Source organism: Schistocerca americana, chromosome 2 (assembly GCF_021461395.2).
Source record: "Schistocerca americana isolate TAMUIC-IGC-003095 chromosome 2, iqSchAmer2.1, whole genome shotgun sequence".
NCBI classification, from domain to species: Eukaryota; Metazoa; Arthropoda; class Insecta; order Orthoptera; family Acrididae; genus Schistocerca; species Schistocerca americana.
The window spans coordinates 565,963,241-565,984,931 of NC_060120.1; the positions used below are offsets into that span (position 1 = coordinate 565,963,241).

The 21,691-nt window shown below is 40.9% G+C and overlaps 2 protein-coding genes across 2 annotated transcripts; one reads left to right on the plus strand and one right to left on the minus strand.

Moving 5' to 3' along the window:
- The first annotated feature begins 391 nt into the window (after positions 1 to 391).
- LOC124594169 (serine/threonine-protein phosphatase 6 regulatory ankyrin repeat subunit A-like) lies at positions 392 to 1,594 on the plus strand. The gene is made up of 2 exons (XM_047132525.1): positions 392 to 1,153; positions 1,196 to 1,594. The coding sequence occupies exons 1-2, from the start codon at positions 392 to 394 to the stop codon at positions 1,592 to 1,594; spliced, it is 1,161 nt and encodes a 386-aa protein (XP_046988481.1).
- A 13,110-nt stretch (positions 1,595 to 14,704) lies between these two features.
- Positions 14,705 to 15,352, minus strand: LOC124594170 (putative gustatory receptor 2a). The gene has a single exon (XM_047132526.1). It carries the CDS (start codon positions 15,350 to 15,352, stop codon positions 14,705 to 14,707), a length of 648 nt encoding a protein of 215 aa, XP_046988482.1.
- Between the last annotated feature and the right edge of the window lie 6,339 nt (positions 15,353 to 21,691).

The following is a 21,691-nucleotide window of genomic DNA, read 5'->3' on the forward strand; positions in this document are numbered from 1 at the left end:
GATGCAGGTGATATTGGTATTTTCTTCCCTCTCACTTCCTATCCTCTATCCCCTCTCCATCTTCAATTTATATAAAAGATAATTGTATTACACAGCCATAAAAGTATTCTCTCTTCTAGAGGCACACAAGTGACTTGTTGCGTCAACTGCAGATCAAGCCAACAGTCCAAGTGTTTCGGTTACTAAACGGCTCTAATGGTGCTATTTCAACGTATATTTCTGTCTGAGGATATAATCTGAAACTAGTTGCTGTCGAAAATGACGGTCGACTAGATAAAACTCTTGCTGCATTTACTTTCTTTTCGTTTTTCACATCTTTATAAATCGAAGTAGTCGTGGGGTTCTTGCCATATCATAAATAATATCATTGTTCCAGGACAGTGTAGTCGGTATGATGACATCCAAGAAGTGGACAGTAGAGGAGGTGTTCAGATGGACTCCGGTACGCTTCGCAGAAGAGACTGGCTCCTGGGAATGGCTGGAGAAAATGCTGCAAGGTGGCATGTCTCCAAAGGACTTGAGTGTCACAAGGAGAAGGCTGTCCGTCGGAGAGGCCGCAGCCTCGCTGATGCGCGAGGTCTGCAGTAAGGGCCACCTACAGCTGCTGAGGCTGGCGTTGTCGGTGGACACGAAGCTGGCGTCGGCGGTTCTGGACAGCTGTGGGTCGACGCCGCTGCACGTGGCCGCAGCCAACAGGCGCGACGCGGTGGTACGGCTGCTGCTGGAAGCGGGCGCCGACTGCGAGGTGAGAGACGGCCGCGGCCGCACGGCCCTCCACGCCGCCGCCGCCAGTGGCAGCGTCCACGCCCTCCGGCTGCTGCTGGATGCCGGCAGCGACCCAGAGAGCCAGGACTCAGAGGGAAACACCGCGATGCACCTCGCCTCCCAAGCTGGCCACACGACTATCCTGAACGTTATGTTCGACAGGGGTGTGTCTCGCTGCATGGTCAAGATGCAGCTCCTCTTGTCAGCTGAAAGTGGAAATGTTGAGGGGGTGCGCCTCGCACTGAAGTACACGTCTGGCTGGGGTGGTACGTGGAGCGACATGCACAGTGTGGCCATCAAGGGCAGCGGCACGGCAGTGAGAACGCTGATGGCCGCAGGAGTCGACCCCAACGCCCGCGACGCTAACGGCGACACCCCGCTGCACGCCGTGGCGGCCGCGGGCTGCCCGGGGGCGGCGGAGGCGCTGGTGGAGGCCGGCGCAGACGTGGACGCGGCCGACTCGAGCGGCTCGACGCCGCTGCACTACGCGGTGCGCGCTGGAAACCTGGGGGTGGCGCGCGTGCTGCTGGCCGCGGGCGCCGACGTGGAGGCGCGCGACGCCGAGGGCGACACGCCGCTGCTGCGCGCCGCCGCCAGGGGCTGCGCCGACACCGTGGCCGCGCTCGTCGCCGCCGGTGCCAGGACCGACGCCGCCGACGCAGCCGGCAGGACCGCCGCACAGGTGGCCAGGCTGCTCGGCCACAACGAGCTCATCAGCGCCCTTCTGGACCTCGCACACAACCGCCCCATGCGAAAAGCCATACCTGTTGTGGCCATCCCGCGTCCAGAAGTCCTTGTAGATGCAATATGCGAAGCTTCTTGGGAGTGACAACGGTTGGCACTCTACGCTACGTGCTCACAGCCATAGAGACATTTCACTTAGTGGAGTTTCGAAATCAGTTAATAAATGCAATGAAAAATTATCGAATGCGACAGCAATCGGTAGATGTGACGTAGACAGGCAAACAAACAAATATTACCGTTTCAGGATAATTGAATGCTTTACTCAAGAGTAACAGTTTCCGAAACTGAGCATGTAAATAACGTCTTGGTCCAGTACTGGTTCTTATGCAAGCAGTTATAAGGGTCAGAATTTGATACAATTTTTGGATGTCCTCATGAGGGACATTGTGCCATATTCTGACCAATTGGCGCATTAGGTCGTCAAAATCTGGATCTGGTGTAGGACCCTTACCATAATGCTCCAAATTTTCAATTGTGAAGATATCCAGCCACCTTGATGGCCAAGGTAGGGCTTGGAAAGCACAAGGAAAGCATTAGAAACTCTCGGCGTCTGTGGTCGGCAATTTTCTTACTGAAATTTAAGCCCAGGATGGCTTGTCAACCGCAGCACCCTTACAGCACAGCGGTATATCGACGATTTTCTACATCCCGTTTTGTTTCCTTTCTTCACAAGCCATCCTGGGCTTAAATTTCAGTAAGACAACGCCCAACCACAGGCGTCTAGAGTGTCTACTGGTTGTCTTAGTGCATGCCAAACACTACCTTGACCACAAGTTCGTTGGCTCTCTCCCCACCCGAGAACGTTTGGAGCATTGTGGGCGGGGTCCGCTAACAAAAGTGGGATTTTGGCCATATAACGGGCCAATTGGACATAATTTGGCAACATATCTCTAAGAAGTACAACCAAAACTACAGAAATGAATTCCAAACCGTAGCTGATTGCATTAGACCCAGTGGTGGAACAATGCACTACTGATTGCTCAATCTGTCAAGCTCTTTCTCTTGAATAAATCATTCAATTTTTCTAAAAACGTAACTATTTGTTTGTCTGTACATGTAAATCACATGCACCGACATCTGCCCCATTCGGATAATTTCTTCGTAGTGCCTCTTTTTTTGTCTTAGAGAGTAAATCAATAAGGAACTTGTAGATAAACTGTTGCACTGAGATAGGTAAACTAAATAAAAAGTTTGACGAAAAATCTGAGGATTTAAAATCTGTTAGAGAGTAAAATTGTGGAGCTTGATGAAAATCATAACAATAAAAGAGGAGGCATTTTAAAATGTACTAGCTGCAATTAAAACTGTATCAGGATGAACAGAACAAAAATTCAACATAAGTTTTCTGAAAACTGACCCACATGAAAAAAATTGTTATGAGTGGGAAGCAGTTCGATATTTGTCAGGTTCAGGTGAAGGGAACTTCAATTGTAAGGACGCAGAATTTCAGGCAAGCAGTGACGAAAGAAAGAGCTACCACGAGCTCTGGCTGACGAACTTCATCAAAACCTGAAAGATAGTTTAATTCGGAAGTATATGCACTGACCACACATACGTGACAAACTCACAAAAATTATCAGAAGTTTTCGTTCGCTGCTAGATCAAGGACCTTTCCAGGGTCCCATATGCAAAAAATCTACTGCTTTACATATCTCAGTATGGCATGCCTGTATTTTTAACGTAATTTATCCTTTCGCTCGTTTTGCATCCTGTCATCATGTAGGTAGTTTCTCGTCATGCGGAGTTCAGTAAATGATTGGAGCTTACTGTCTGGTAGTTTAATTATCCACTTCCAATTTAATTTCACATTACACTATACACAGTCAACTTCCTTCTTTTCCGTGTCGATCCATTCGTCTTTCTTTAACTGGCTAAGATGGTAGTTTACTAAGAGATTAGATATATTCAGGAGGAATGGTTTTCAAATCCTGATTTTGGTTTTTCATAGGTTCCAATGAATCATTTAAGGTGACTTGTCATGTTATTGCTTCAGTACAGTCAGATCAGAGTCAGTCCTCATTTGTATCCAGCTGGTATTGTCCTCTGTCTTTGTTAAATACAGTACAGTACAATTCATCCTGTGCCATCTTGTATGTTGTCATGACTGTCAAATTTTAGACAGTTTGTGGATATTTCACTGGCACCGTCCGTTGATGTATTGGGCTCACTGACTATTCATACTTAACTATAATATTCGGTTTAAAAGATGAAACAAAACCTACTCTTTCCCGTTTATTTCTTTCAGTCCTGTGAATGTTTTTATTTGGCCCCTGTACTTGAATTCTACAACTGTTTGCTTTTTGTTAACATATGGTTTTTTTCCGTCTTTGGTCTTGTAGTTTATTTTCAGTCTTGCTCTAACACTGCTCCATCAATACGTCGCATTTCTTACAATTGTTCTTCATTAGATGAATAACTAAAATAGCTTTAGCCACAAAACAAAGGAGATCCAGAGGATTATTATCCTGCTCAGCTGAATCAATTATAAACCTCCCCCTACTACACAGAAAATAGTTTTGGCAAAGGGATTTATCTAACTACCAATGCAATTATTATATTTCTACATTCATAACGTTACTGAATAGAATATATAGTCTTGATATTCAGTTTCATTAATGCGTTTTCAGTAGCTATCAATATACCAAGAATTAAATTCGTGTGGTCCCAAGGAGTCCGTGTAACTTTAAGCGAAACTCTACAAAATGACCTAAAAAATTTAATTTGGTGGAACCACTTCCATAAATATATTTAGATTGTTTGATCGAGAAATAACTTTCATGTATTCATGGACATATTAAAAGAATCTTCAACGAGCCAGACGTTCCGCACCGTTCGTTAAGTATCAAAGTGTATTATTACGATATACTGATAAGTTTTACTTATGGACCGTCTGACAGTAACTGAATGAAATACAATTTTAGTGCCATACACGTTTCGCCTTTAATTTCTGCAAGGCATCATCAGCGGCCTGGAATATGTACATATGTTTGCTATGAGGAAGACAGGACTACAAAAGCTGAAGTTATCAGAGTGTACTTTGGATGCGAAACGTATTTGCAAAGTTTCAAGGCAACCAGCATCCGAATTTTGCTCCGTGGGAGACTGGAAGGTTTACAAGAAAATATTGTTGTGAATGAACTGAAACATATTATTTCATCATTTTCATTGACTTAACAATGGGTTTTTGGTGAAACATAGTGTTTATTTCACTAGAAGAAGCAACTATTAACGAAATTTCACTCTTGTTGCATTTCACTTAACATATTTCTTATGCACTAAGTCAATGTTATCGAGAAAGTGAACCTTGCAACTTAGGTCATACGAAATAAAAGTTATGAAACATAGGTCAAAGTGTGCTTTTTCGTGTCTTATAATATTTTGCATGAAGTCATTAGCAACTAAGTAGGTAGCTTGTCCATGTAAACTTGAGCGGCAGCTAGGAAGATGGAGATGTTAATGGTATTCAAGAAATATACAGAAGCCAAACTGAAAAGAACTGTTGGTACTGTATTTTGGGAGCCTGGTGTGACTGGTAGGCACATTTTCAAATCTCATTAGATAAATCCCGATATCATGACCCATTTACTCTTAAGTCAGAATAGAGAAACCTTGTTGTCAAAGATATGCCACAAATGACTTTTCTTGTAACTTCGTTTTAGGTTACTGCTCACGAAAAGGCCACGTCGTTACAGAAATACAATAAAACTCAAAATCTTGGGCCAACAAATGTCCAGTAGAGGCGAATGCCAAAAGCAGCTATATATACAAGAAACAGAAGAAATGACCCTCCAGGTTAAACCCTAGTTTTAAATAAGTGAAAATGTTATAGTCGTTTTATGATTGAATTATTAGCATTAACTACGTCACCATACAAATGTCACCTGTAAATTAATAGCAACGAAAGTAAGTAGTATGTAATTGGCAAAAACAGTGTTAACAGTGGAAGACCGTCTTTACAACGTAACAGGAACTTGTTCTTTACAATTCTGGTTCTCTCTAGAATGCTTATATTTCAGTGGGTAAAGATAAATAAATAAGAGATGATTATCAGTTTTAGTAAGTAAATATGTAACATTAAAACAAAATGTGAACGACGAAGTAATTAAAGTTATACTTTATCTCGTTTCTACTTGTTTTGTTCTTCTCTTTCCTTTTACCTTTTTCCTTTATCGGTACACAACTGCAACAGTAGTATGGCTACATACACCGCTGAAGAACTTTCTTCTTTCTCATGTGCAGTATTGAGATTTCAACCAACCAACTATATTTTCGATCTCGTTCCAGTAATGTAGTTAAAGATTTCGCATTATAGTGAACGTTGGTTTCACAACAATGACTGGAATGGGGTGATAATCCTTAACAAAGCAAATCACAAACTCACACGCACTCGCACTGCTGTAGTTGTGTCTGTGTATACATACACATGTTCATAGATACGCTTTATAATTGCTTACCTCCTCTTACTTCTCCCAAATTACTGTGAAACCAACGTGGCCAAAAAGATATGCGTAGAGTTATATGGACTACGATAGTTACTGAAGAAAGATTTGTACCAATCACATACTATTTAAATCTTATGATTTGTTACACTCAATTTGTTCAGCATGTTTTCCACATCCAGGTATGGAATATACATTTGCAGTTGAACACTATAGACGTATATAATATCCTCGCTGTTGTTCGCTCTAGTTTGTAACTTATCTCCTCTTTTGTACTACGTGTGTAAACATCAGTGTGTATATGCAGTTTGTATCAGAAGCCAGCGTGTTCACACTTCACGCAATTTTTACACGTGTGAAGTACAGCGTAAACAACGACATACAACCTTCTTATATTTAGGGAAATCCGTTTAAGACGGTATTAATAACATATGGAACCTATGGAATGATATAAGATATCAGATGAAACCTACAGAATGATATAAATGCTAAGAAGATACTTTACGTAAGAGTTCGTACTGAACACCAAAGGAATTGATATATGCTTGTTTATCCAGCATTAGTTTTCATGCATACAGTACAAACAGAATTCGTAGTTGCAGTAGGCACTGTGCGTAAAATGTGTGGTTATAATAACAATATGAAGAACTTCATTTCACTGAATTGCAGCGCTATCTATAGTGGGAGTAGTCACTACCATGACCGTGAAGCTCCTTCTGTATCAGATGACGAGACAAACTCTTACAGAGCAGAAAGTAACACGCCTGAAAGAAAAGGAAGAATATATTTTATTTTGCTGACATCGACCGGCACATTACAAATGCCATATTATTCAAAATTATCATATTTTTCTATGCTGACTATTTTCACCTTTCAAGCTGCAACTAATTAATCTATTAGAATACTGATTAGTTTCTTGTTAATTCCTTTTTTTAAGGTCTGGTCATGTATGAAACATATCTGGTCATGTATAAAACATATCTAATCTGTGGCTTGCGAACCTCTTGTTCAACGTGCAAGGTTCATAAATTTAGCAATAAAGGGCACAGTACAAGAACGAAAGAAAGTGAAAATTGCAATCAGTTGTACAGATTTAATTCTCCGTTCTGTTTGCTGTGTCGGCTTAATACGACATGTTTTCCGTTGCTTACTTTGCTGTTCCTCAATGTTCCAATCCTATGCAATCTCTTTTGTTGGAGATCTGTGTCATATGATGTAGTTTGAATAATTATCGATGTTAAAATGTTTCCTTGTCTTACTTGTTTTACACTGACCTGGTTATCTGCGTCACTCCGCATTATAAAGAAGTTACACAACACAAGCCTGTATGTGAAATAAATAAAATAATCTGTGTAGCTGTGCTGACTCTCTAAATATGGCACTACATGTTTTCACGTCTTTGAAGATAAATCCAGTGTGTTTACTAACAAAAAATGATATAAGGATGCTAAATATCTTCTTAGGATATTTCCTAGGTTGGAGACAATTACACTGACGCTAATGAAGGTGATACAGAGTCATATGTTTATCCAATCTCATGACAGAAAACTGTCTCTGCTAGTAAAGCAGGATACTGAGGAATGCTGAGTGGACTAAATGATAGAAGAATCTAGTTAGTGATATGAGAAGATGAGGTGTCTCAAACACTATTTAGCGTACACCATGTATTCCAGACCCCAAAAAAGCAGAAAAGACACTAAATGAATAAATGGTGGTGGTCAGGAACACGTTTTGCTCTTCCTGCAGCCCACGGTTATCCCAAAATTCGTCGTGGTTCACCTCCACAGTTTTAATCTCCGCTTAGCTCTGTGTTCCTCTTCACCACCCTCTATTGTCTCGGGATACGATCTTCCGTCATCGGCCTCTTAGCAGCCTACCTCTGTTGTCCTTTTTTCGTACTCTAGCCATCGTATTCCCTATGGCTTACGAGTTTTAACTCTTGCTCCTTGAAAACTTCCTGTAATTATGTGTTACTTTCCATCCATTTGTGTTTTGATGGAGATTACTCTGTAATGAAGAGTACGGAAAGAGACAGATACAGCCCATAATCTGTCGAAACAAGTGTGAAATAAGTAGGACTCTGTGACTTGTTTTTAGTTAGAGCACTTGACGAGTTTAAGTGCAGATATTTATGTTGGTGACTGAGGAGAGTGCTGAACAACCTTACGTCATTAGGAGAGAAATGATTATAGCTATTACAAGTCGTATGTTTTTAGGCTTTTTAATAGGCCTACCTCCAAGTACGTACGGCAACGAAGCTGTTAGCGCTAATCGTCCTATGGGAAGAATGTCAGGTGTTGATGTGTAGACGAGTGAAACCAAAATCATTAACCAGTACTGACGAGCATAGTCCATTGTGTGGTGCAGATACGAGCAGGCACAAAACATTTGATCATGAAGTTTGTGACTTGTTTATGGGAAAACTGTTTGACACAGAGAAAAAGAAACCAAAAAACTGATGTGCTTACATATGAAAGCACCACATATAAACATATCTTAACTTATTTATGTTACACGCTGCGTTTTATATTTTGAAAGATCACATCTTTTCTGATTATGTTACGTGTCTCTGACTTTTGGGTTGCTCTACACAGTCCTAATTCTTCGTGTCTCATTCTATCCATTTATATGTTTATTTTAGAGTTTTCTAGGACGGCGGAAAGACTATTTGCTTAAAATCCTGGGTGCAAACCGTAAGTAGCGTAATCTTGCCTTCGTGGATGTGATACGTTGGCATACGGCGTATGCTGGGGTAGTTCCTATACAAAGGATGTAAGGATGTGACCCATTTCTTTTCCCATCATTCTACCACCATGACTTTGTTCTGGTTCTGTATTACGCTCGTCGTCAGAGGGAAGTCAACCCCAAAAACGTCGTTCTTTTTGAACGCACTAAACTAATTATGCGATGCTTCCTTCTATTTAATGATGTCCACTACAAATTAATAGATTCGTTCCGTTCGTTTTGGCTGATATGGTAAGGTTATTTATGTCATGAGACTGCATTCTCCTACCCTAACAGACCCTCCACTATTAGTAGCGGTGCTACATTACTTTTCCTTTTCTCTCCATTTCCGTTTCTCATTCATCTGCTCCGAATCGGTCAGAAAAAAAAACCATGTTAATTGAAGTATAGAATATTCTCTCACAAAGTTACTGTGAACTTTAAAATAATTTTGGTCATCGTTTTTTTTAATATATTGCGTCCAAATTGCGTAAAACGATCTTGCTCTATACTAATACTCCTACCGCTGACTCCAAGCATAAGATAGATGTTCTTACTTTTGCAATCACCATGCAATAACTCTGAACACTTTTTCACCATTTCATTTGCAGCCATCGATTTCTTGTTGTTGTGGTCTTCAGTCCTGAGACTGGCAGCTCTCCATGCTACTCTATCCTGTGCAAGCTTCTTCATCTCCCAGTACCTACTGCAACCTACATCCTTCTGAATCTGCTTAGCGTATTCATCTCTTGGTCTCCCTCTACGATTTTTACCCTCCACGCTGCCCTCCAACGCTAAATCTGTGATCCCTTGATGCCTCTCATTAGTTATGTGATCTACCCATCTAAGCTTCAGCATTCTTCTGTTGCACCACATTTCGAAAGCTCCTATTCTCTTCTTGTCCAAACTATTTATCGTCCACGTTTCACTTCCATACATGGCTACACTCCATACAAATACTTTCAGAAACAACTTCCTGACACTTAAATCTATACTCGATGTTAACAAATTCCTCTTCTTCAGAAACGCTTTCCTTGCCATTGCCAGTCTACATTTTATATCCTCTCTAATTCGACCATCATCAGTTATTTTGCTCCCCAAATAGCAAAACTCCTTTACTACTTTAAGTGTCTCATTTCCTAACCTAATTCCCTCACAATCACCAGACTTAATTCGACTACATTCCATTATCCTCGTTTTGCTTTTGTTGATGTTCATCTTATATCCTCCTTTCAAGACACTGTCCATTCCGTTCAACTGCTCTTCCAAGTCCTTTGCTGTTTCTGACAGAATTACAAAGTCATTGGCGAACCTTCTCGATGGAGTTTAATACCTACTCCAAATTTTTCTTTTGTTTGCTTTACTGCTTGCTATCGATTTATCACATCAAATTATGATTTTCTGACACTGTCCAAAATCATGCCCACTTAGATTAGAAGCCACATCAGAACCTCTTTGCTCTTTATCTGCCTCACGGATTGAATGATCAGTTAATTTATTTTAACACTGGCTGCGATCTTAGGAGTTGCAATAAATTAATTCCTTTGTCCATACTAAATATCCCTACAGAACATGTCGTATATTAATAACTACACAATTACATGAAGACAGTTACAGATTTTTTTTTTTCAATTCGTCCATTGTGTCGATGAGACTAGTGTATGATACATATAATAATACATCCAGGCCGGATCCATAGCAAAATTTAAATCTTTAATGGCGTGACATGGAAATTACGATATCGTACTCGCGTCAAGAAAGTTATAAATTCATTGTCCTATTGTTACCAACACAATACTCGTATGTTCCGAATAGCACGTGGTATATTCATTGAGATATTTTTACTAGAAAGATCAATTAATATTATACGTTTATCTGACTTCTGGCAAACAAAGTGACTGTTTGTTGCACAGCAACGAACACTACAACGGCAGTGGGAACCATAATTAAGAGATTTTTTCATTGGAATGAGTGGACAAAAATTAGTTTCATAGCTTTTAACTCCTATGGAAAGCAACTGTCATTTTTTAAAAGATTCAGAAAACACAAGAATGTACGCAGACAGGAAGACATGTAATTAAAGATCACGAAACTATGTATTCAGAAGCAGTAAATGATCGAGCGTGAGTGGTACATGTCAGCAGCAACAGCAGTGTCACTGTGATACCACTCAAGCAGTCGTGGTCTGCTACGAAACTGTGAGCGTCCCATGCCTTTTCCAAAGAAACAGGGCTTCAATCGTGGTAAACCGCTTTCGGCGGGGTACTTTTAAGTACATTTGTTTCTCACCAGAATTACGTTTTTCCTTGCTCTACAGTCAAAGGAAATCAATGTCTTATGCATGTCTGCAATCGGCAACATCACATTTTCGTTGATGTATAGCCAAGACTTTTTCGCATTAACAAGACTTTCCAAATATTTCAGTTACCTACGCGTATTGGACCAAAAGGTATTTATCAAATACCTGATACAAAAATCATTCTAATATAAACGAAAATAAAACAATTTTCTGTGTCAGTAATTTCCTTAATGGAACACTACGCGTTTATGTTGCTTCACATTATCTTCTTTTGAATGAATTATAGGGCAGATAGATTTTTGGAATTATTGCAGAGGACAGACGCCTTTCCGAGCAAGTAGGCTAGTGAAAAACAGGTCACGTTTACCTTTTGAGGTAAAGTAGAATCAAAAATATGCTGCATAGTGCTAATTGTTGTATGTGCTCCCGACGATATATGAGATGTTACACTGTTCCTTTGTACAAAGATGTTACACATATCGAAGAGCACTTACTAGAAATTCATTTTCAACGTTATCCTTAATAACAGGCTTCGGAAGAGAAAGTATTGAATCAATCCTTCTCAGTATACCAGAGAATATGCGACTGAGTATACATTCTCAATGGTTCTAGACGATTCTTTCAATATAATACACATACAATAGTTACACAAGAAAAGGACCACCGTTGTCTTTTTCGTTTGGGGTCTTGGCGTACTTACATCAGCATTCCATACTAACTCTGTAAAGTGTTGTTTGATTTTATTTCCCAGAGTAATTTCCAATTACATCGCCTCTGGTTTTGTGACCTTAGTTAACGAATGTTACAACCCCGTAAAAAATAGTATAATAATCACTTCAAATGATAAACAGACTAATATTTAAAGAGTTGTAACATAACTACGTTACACGTACTTCGCACACATCCTGAGTGAAACGCGGTAACAGTTTTGCAAAAAACAAATGCGTCAAAGTCTCGGGTCGCTCAAATTGCATTACACAGCTGTGAAAGTACACGATGTTGAGCGTAGGTCACTCACAGTAAAAATTCAGTTAACGCGGAAAGGAAAAGGAAACAGGGTTAATGTCTATCGTCCCGTAGACAGTAGTGTTATTGATGATGGACATCTAACTCGAAATAGACCAAGCAGTGGAAAGAATTTGGCCATGTAATTCCCAAAGAAAGCATCCCGGTAGTTCCCTTAACCGATTCAACGAAACTATGAGAGATACAGTTAGATTTTCGATGACCAACATTACAAATGTGTTTAAGCCAAATTGTTCTCTTAAACTGGTAAATCTGGATTAGTGAACGATGTTTTGAACCCCTCTGCTCTCTAATGTGGATTGTGGGCGGTGCATCCAATACTCACACGTAATAAGGTCCAATCGTCGTATGACGAGTCACAGATTCACCTGCGTCTCCTATTAAATGGAATGCGCTGACACTTGTTCAGCCTAAACGAAGCACAGCGCTGTAAAATAAAATCATTGTGGACTATGAAAGGAGAGCAATGGGAGGGAGTCGATTGTATTGTGCAAGTGAAAATGTGACCAGCACACTAAAAGTAGCAGCTGGACGGACAATTGTCAAATTGGATGTCTGTGCATTTCGGTTTGTGAATGTATTAAATAATCAAGTAAGTCACTTACGGAGCAGAGTTTCACGCCTTATATCCTTGGAGCGCATTCGAAAATTATATAAAATATACTGCAAGATCCTCAGATGCCCTCTACTTGTCAGTACCAAATGTTGGGTAAGGACTGGAAAAAAATTTGTGCTGCTCAAGCACACTATTAATTGAATGTTGCCACTTATTACGAGTATTGTCTTTTATTGTATTGAGATGGTTGTACATGTAGTGAGACGAAAACATCAAATTTTGACAACTATCATGACATGTGGTACAGAGGTTAGTGGAAGATTCCTGCAGAAATGCACAGAAATTTTTGGGTGGGCTGCACTAGATACCAATTAAGTATTAACCTGGATCACAATTGTAGCTACACAAAGGCCGCTTCTCACAGTTGCATGAGATAACAAATAGCATCACAGTCCATTCAGAAATTACATTCAATTCATAAGACGCAAACAAATTTAGGAAGCTCCAAACATTCCTTGTTTAACATAACAAAAGTGCTTGTTGTATTTGATGCTGTCCAAACCAAGAGTGTGACATTTATGACCCACAATTCTACAAAATTTAAACACTGTAGGAAGAAGCACTTTCAGGAATCCCAACGTCAATTAAAATGTCCCTACTAATATGCCCACGTGAGTATCAGCACTGTGGTTCTTATGACTTCCTAGCTCCAAGAGGAGGGAAGAAGATATGGGTAAAAACGTGCTTTTTCCAGTCCCTGGCATATAGATTTACAAGCTACCCTGCACAAAAGGCAGTTTGTGTGGCATTAGTATTTGTCTGCCTTACTGTCCTCCTTTACCATGCGGCCTTCACATCAGGGGAAAGAAACCATTTTCCAGCCCCCAATGTGTTGGCTGCCCTTCATGACAGGTAGGTATATTGTGTGGGGGTAATATCCACCCACTTTATCGATCTACTTTTCTGGGCTACATGTGCAAATGGCTTTGGCTAAGCAGAGATATGGTGGAAGGAGATGGGTTGTGGGATAAGGGGGTATGAAGTGGACAAAGAAAAGGAGGAGGAGGAGGAATTGGACGTAGATGGGCTGGAGGTGATGTACAGAGAGAGATAGACGGGGAGCATGAGATATACAGAAGGGAAGGACGAGATAAAGAGAGGGGGCGGAGACACGTTTCGCAAGAAGTGTCAGCATGCCTTGCAGTGGCTACATCTGCAGATGGGCACAGATTAGCAGAGATGGGCAGACAGAGAGGGGTAGGAGGTTATGAAGAGAAAGAGAGGGGTGGAGGAAGGGCTGGACAAGGAGAGGGGGAGATGAGTGATGAGAGAGAGGGAGAGAATGAGCTGGACAGAGAAATGGGAGGGGAGGAGATGGACAAAGAGGTGGGGGAGGAGAGATGGGATGGAGGAAGAGGTGAACACACAGAGGGAGGAGGAGATGGCTGCCGCATATGTGTCACACATGTAACCAAGCAAATCTGTAGGGAAAAGAAGAGCTTACAATTAAAAGTGAACGCATTTGGACGGCATACGATGTTTTGATAAAAGCCAGAACAAAAGAAGAAGTACAGTGCTCAGAGGTACAAACTATGTATTAAAGATGGCATGACACCAGTGTCAAACTTTTATGCACACAAACAACTAGTCAAAGAAATTTGTTGCTGAGAATAGTTCCGACAAGTTGCTTTGTCTATGCAAGAAATGTTTATAATACGATAGAACTTATATATTTGCATTACCTGAAAGAAGTGAAATAATTTTAAACTATCCATTTACTAAGTGTGTGTTAATATTGCTCACATTTAATAACTGTCCTCACAGCTGACGGTAAAATGTGAAAAAGTCACTAAAAATTGTAAGCCATAATTAATACGGATGTTTCGGTAATGACGCCCTTCAGCTAGGGCATATATGGTGAACGATGAAGTCAGGCTGCATCAGGAGTTTTCCTATTTCACTATCTACCTATTCAATTATTAACAGAAGCATGATGAAAAGTGAAACTTCCCTATTTAGCACGTATGTCAGATACATTATGACAAGTTATCCGCATAGCAGAAGTGAACGTGAATGAGAGCTAAAAGAATAGTTCACGGTCGCCTTTGGATCTACATCCCACATTGCAACAGCGACTCAACGTACTGCATGTCAGTATTTGATGCCAAACTGAGTCAGAATGACTATGTGGGTGATGACAGTTGCCAAGGTGGAGATGATCAGGCTCCTGCGGATGTGGAAGAAGCCTCCGGCGGTGAAGCTCAGAGGCGGCCCCCTCCGCACTTCACGCAGGAAGGCCTCTGCTTCAGGTAGCGGCGTCCCACACAGAGCGGACGCCGTTGCCGCCCTGTGCAGCAGGACTCCCGTCCGGCGTTCCTCGTCACATGTGGCGGAGCAGCACATGGACACCGCCATCAACTTCACGCCATGGTATACCAGCCACAGCGAGGAGACGAGCAGAGAACGACTCAGGGCAGCGGTAATACTTTGAACGTCACCTATCACCACCAACACAATTATTTCATACGAGCTGTAGATGACGCCGAAGAAAGCACTGGCCACCATTAACGCCACAGCAAGACCATACTGTTGCTGGAGCGCCTCTGCCGCACAGTCAAGAGCAGCGTACGCGGCGCGGAGGTCGTTGATGGTTGTCTCTTGCTGCTCTTGGGATGGCTGAGGTTCAGCGATGAGGATCTTTATGAGGCCTTTATCAGCACATCGTGCTGCTTCAGTAATTGGGCAAATTGTTGTGACGAGTAGTCTGTTTAGTGCTCTATACCGCAGTAGAAGTTCCATCACCAAGAGTGGAAAAAGTGGAGCAACGAGTGTACAAAGTACTGAGTAAATTACGTACGTCACTGACCTGAACACACGATTTTGTTGTGACAGTCCATTATATAGGCTTAAAACTGGCACACTTAAGGTAATTAGTGCACCAATCATGCCCACAGATACGATAACACTATCAGCCTTTCCTCTGCTACTATTCTTCAGTTGAAGACGCTGGTCTACATATTTTAGAGCGCGAAGAAATACCTTGATGTGCCCAAGTTTCCCAAACGCCGATGTTCCGAAGAGCACGATGGGCTCTGACCACTGCATGAGTCTGACTGCCATATCAGTTAAGACAATGACACCCGGGAGGACCTGAAACTGGAGTGATGTGGCGTACATGCTAATGATCATAAGGCAAAGCGCAATCAAAAACCAGAACAATGATAGTAAGTCAAGTAGTTTATAGGTCGTCGGCATGAGACCAAAAGTCCCCCACAATAAATACAGTGGTCTCGTAATGATGAAGAGTTCAGCATCATTGTCCCTGTGACAGAAGGCAACACTGGGCGATGGATTTACGTGGCGATTCATTCTAATGGCAGGAACACCTAATAAGTCGCCAACAAGACTACTGTACGTAATTTTGTTAAGCGTCCTATTTTACACTGCATTGGTGCCACACATATCGACTTCTGCCACTACTTCTTCAATCACCAAGAGGAATTCATAATTTAATGGGTAATGTTTCTGGACGTATTGAGTGTCGTGGAAGTGGACGCTTTGGTATTAGACAACAAAAGAGTCATTATTGATTTTCCCAGTATTATTTTAATCGACCTCTTCAGCTAATAACATGCAATTTCATTAAGATTACTAGTACTGAAACATTAACTTTGAAGTTCTTTGTGTTCATGAAGTCAGTAATTCCAGAGATTGTATAGCTTTTAAAATAATTGCGATATCTACTGTTTTAAAAGAAAGAAACATTACCCAGCAAAGCGCATTAAAGATATTGGTACTGTGACAACGGTGAAATTGTGTTTACGGCCAAGAAAGGGAAGAGAAGCAATAAAAGCGACAGCTCCAATACTCTCACAAGTACGCCTGAACGTCTATACGCAAACCCCACGCATAACACAACTAAAAATTTCCCAGAAGTTTTACAGTACACTTCTCACACTAGCGACAACATTTATTCACATTGTTATGCGTCTACGTAAACCATTGGTCACTTTAATTCTGATGCTCCATTTTTTCCTAACAAGCTAATGTAGTCTATCATTTTTAAGCTATGGCGTCTCATTTGTATATAAGGATTATTCTCGCGCAGTTGATTATCAAATCCCACAGACAGAATAATTCCCTTCAAAGTTTTCTTACTAACTTTGATGTGAAATGAAAGCTGTGACGTATTCCCTAAGTTAAAGTTTCTTTGTGTTGTCCACTACCGTATGTCGCAGTATTTTCTGCCTAATAACACATATATCCATTGGTCATGAAGCCATTTCTGTGAGCACTTTGCTTCTCCATCTTAGGGGTTAATACTTGAATCCCACTCCACTCGCCTTGTCTCTCTACTTCCTTAATACGCACACTGTCGACTTGTTCAACTTCAATATTTCTCTTTGTCTTTCCTTTCAGCTCTATCACCCTTCTTTATTTCTCTCTCGGTGCCTAGTCACGTGAGCGGGCTAATGTGTGCGACTCTGAAGTTAAATAAGAGCTACGGTATAACATTTCCAGTATATACTTAGTGCCACTAAGATTTTTGCTGCACTCATACGGGCGCGAAATGTCCGATCGATAACATTATATACTCTATTTTAGCTTCCACTTACATATAATTTCATCTGCTGCTTCTCTGAGTTTAAAAGATGCAGTGTCAAGGACGACATTCCAAGAGTTTCCAACTCAGTCGCACCCAGCTTTTGATATTTATCCGTCGCCATTACTCGTTGCGTGTTAGTAAACGATCGATTTCACTTTTTTCACCTAAGTCTACGGTAATTAACATAAACCATTGCCTTGACTCCATAGCAGACTCAGTGCGAACGCGAGAGAAAAATAAACCAAAGCATTTCCTTTTCTGTAGAAGGTGATACAGTTACTCCTACCGATCTCATTTTATGTAACCCACAAGGCCTAACCACAGACAACATGCTACTCTGCCGGGAACATCTTTATATTGCAAACATAGTTCATACCCCGTCCGTTTGGTGTTTAAAACATTATTTACTTCACTTTTGCCTCATTTTAAGCCTTAATTTCTTGTTGCAGTTGCTCCTACCAAAATTGTCCGATGCAGCCCAACAAACGTGTGAAGTCGTCATAAGGTCGATATTCCCCTGTTGGCTTACAGCGTGGCACTTATATTCTGGCAAAGGATTCTGGCACACACGGCAGGTGCTCTAGTCCGTTCACAAAACATCAACGCTTTGAATCATTTACCTACGTCCGTCTACCATGTAACTAAGTTAATATGAAGTGCCTAGTGACTGGGTGTAAGAAAGGCCAAAATTATTCCTTAAACCAAGGTAACAGTGAAGTAAAGAATGTATTAAACATCGAAATGGTAGAGTATGTACTCTAACCTATTCGTAACACAAGCATGTTCCTTTCAGTGCAAAGTGACGCATGTGATTAGGAGCCTGGGTTGTATAAAACGAGATCAGTAAGGGCAGTTGAATCATACATACACCTGAACTCATTGTTCATTGTAATGCAGAAGAAGAACTGTAGTTGAGTTTTTTCTTGTATATTTTGTTGCAATATATATATTACAACATGCGTGCACACGCGGCACAACCAGTTCATGCTTATGATCGGGAAGGAAGTGGGTCTTCATTTTGTTCCATTTCCTGTGTCTCACACTTGGTTTGGCAAACGATCAGGAGTCGATTAATGACTGTCTCATACTCTTTTTCTGTTTCCAAGTGATACAATAATGAACATACAATCCAGCCAGCTTAGCATGTTAGTGTATCGTCTGAAACATAATGACAGCTCTCTTTCAACACAGATAAATATTTTTTCATAAATAATATATTGCTGCTTAAACTGGTGAGCCAGAAGATTATGCCCACTGGGCTAATGGCATGTTGATCCACTTTTGGTACTCAGTCCGTTAGCAATTCTACATGGCATGGATTCGCTAAGTCCTTCAGAGGTTTCCGGAGGTATGCACCACCCGATGTCTACACACTGGGCACGTAGTTCCAATAAATTACGGTAGTGTGCATTGTAGATGTTCTTCGAAAAGATGAATTTGTGGCCACATCAGCATAAGTTCGATATCATCCTTCTCAAACCATTATAGCGCCGTTATGTCTTTATCGCCGTCGGGGAAGACATCAAGCATGGACAGATGCAGGTGGCCCACAATAGCGTTTACATAGCCAACAGTCGTTGAATGCTACCAAAAGCGCTATGGAAGGCGACGCGAATGTCGCCATAGCATAATAGTGTCCTCATCTGCCAGCATCCATGGTGCGGAAATGCTTCGAGTGGCTGTTCTCCTGGATGCCCACAATGCCTCCATGTGGTGTAATGTTTGGGCTCACCACTATAAACAATTCTGTTATCTTCCATTTTACTAATTCTATACTAGTTGTATCAGAACATGGTTCAGAGATGTACACCAAGACTGCACTTACGTACATAGGGAACCAATATGAAAACAATACAAGGGACAAAGTTCAGGATGACGTAGAATGATTTATAAGATGAAGAGGCGACAGTTAATCCTCTCTGCATGTCTAAACTCCACTCGAGTTTCTTAATAACTAACATACAGTATGATTCAAAATTGTTCAGGAGAGTTTTTAATACCATAATACTGGGCTATATCGCTTTCGCCCTACTCCGCACAATGATGCACGATTTCACGTTCGGTAGGCCACGAATGAAATGAGTAGCTAAAATAAGGAGACCTACAGCAACTGGTGTTCGGATGGAGTAGGTCGATTTACTTGTAGTGACAGATTGATCTACAGAGCAGCCCGAGGCATAGGTTAGGTTGAAAGATGATAATTTGGTATCGAGTAGGCGAAATCAACGAACGTGAATGTCAAACTAAAATTGTGGAAACCGATTGACCTTAGCCTAATATTTGCGTTCACGCCATATTTCATTCGAACGCCAGTTCTACTTAACTCATTTTAGTTGCTCGTACAGATGAACAGTTGCTGCGTGTCTGCGAACGTGAATGTCTCGAGCAGCCGAAAGAAACTCTGCACAAAAATTTGATGAGTGGCTGCAAAGGTGGAAAAGTGAATGGGAAATTATCTGTAGGAACTCAAACAGCGAGGTACTGAACACAGTCTCGTAAACTGACTTTATGTCTTTTGTGTAGCTTTCCTTGTATTTTTATGTTTACAAAATATTTCTCCAATAAATGCATGAGCGTACATTGTTCTCGCCGTTGTAGTACTATAGTTTTATTTTCCCTATTGTTTCACAAAAAGTGATTTTTGTCGTAAGAGTCTCACCAGACGATTGTTAAAATAGTCTACATCTACATCTATTCTCTGGAAGCCACCTTATGGACTACGGTGGACAGTAAACTATAGAACGCAAGTATCCCCCCGTTTTCATGTTCGGTTCACGTATTTACGAGAAAAATCATTGTCGGTTTATCACAGCATGGGACGGAATTTCTCTGAGTTTCCCGTCGATGTTCTCTCGTACGTTCACTGTGAGATGAGATAATAATATTTCATGGAATGTACTGTAAGGAGTTTGTTTGGAAACTGCTGTTTTCTTGTGTTATGCTGTTCTCTGTACTCTATTTCATTTCGTTCTGATTTCAATTCTTTTCATATTTGTTGGTACATTTTTATTAAATCGGTCCCCGAAAGGGCGCGGTACTAATATGTTCCAAAAATCCGCCCGCGAAAACGCGATTTTTCAGTTGGTCGTATTTCGGGTTCTGTTGATCGCAGAGATACAGGATCATGTGTTTTGGATAGCCCTTGGCCTAGTGACAATAATTAAAAAGAAAGGGTCTACAGACAATACAGGGTCAAAATTAAACATTGCACGCTTCCTACAGCCCAGGCAAATTGAGAAAGTCTGTTGGTTCTTTTGCATTAGGTGTGGTGTGGGGTAGAGCGTAGACTGCTTATAAATCATTTTTTCGTGGGCAGTTCCTGAGAAAACCCCAAAAACCATAATTTTTTGGTTCAAATGTACCGGTTGTGATGGTGCCCACTTCCGTACTTTCTACTCATGGCAAATCGTTGAAATTTGTACCGCATGTTCTAAGATGAAGGTCTCGGGTAACGTAGAAACTTTTTCGATGTCATGATCCGTTACCGAGATCCAGAGGTGCAAATTTACCGCATTTATGGAGAAAACGTGGGCCGAAATTATTCAAATGACTAACAATAGGAAACGACTCAAATTGTTACTGTACAATCTTTAGACATTTATCTAGAAAAAGCATTTTCCCATTTTCGAAAATCTTTTTCGGTTATCAAGATACACTCAGGTAACCATGGTTTTTATATACCAGCAGTACGAATTTCGGGGATGGTCACTTCTTTGATATCTATTCATAGCACATCGTCAAAATTTATGCCATGTGTTCCGAAGATGATGCTGTCGGCGAACTTTGAACCTTTTTTCGACATCATTATCCAGTACCGAGATCACTAGATTGAAATTTTCCGTTCTAATGCACGTAAAATATTCACGTAATGTCTGATCTGAGATGTAAATGTAGTTTTGATTGACATAGTGAACACCTGGTAAGGGTTCTAGGATCATTGCAAGGGTTCTGAGGTCAGCAAACTGTTTTAGTCGCCATTTTTTCACGAATAAAAATTAACGACGCGCTGTCTCTGTATAATGGTCTTTTCAGGCCTATACAGGCTGTCTTGAGCTGAAAATTGCTCGGTGCTGCCACTTGGCGGTGTAAGCGCCTTACAGAAAATTGTATTGTCATACGAAATTCTTTATATAAGAAGCAGTCAAATGAAAACGAAACAGACAGAAAAAAAAACAAAGTTAACAGTTTATTATCTCAAAAATACTCACCTTAACCATTAGTAAATTTATTTAACTGAGAGACAAGACAATCAGTACCTTCATGGAAAAATGTTTGTGGTTTCGTACGGAAACATTATTGTATCCTGGCTTGCCCCTCTTCATCCGAAGCAAATCGACTGCCACGAATGTCTTTCTTCAGGACTCCAGAGATACGGAAACCATGTGGGAGAGATCGGGACTGTATGGAGTATATGTAATGGCTTCGTAGCTAAACTTCTGCAGCATAGTGGAAACAAAATTGGCAACATTTTGGCGGGCATTATCCTGCAACAACATAATGCTGTCCGCCAGTATTGTTGGCCGTTAAGACTT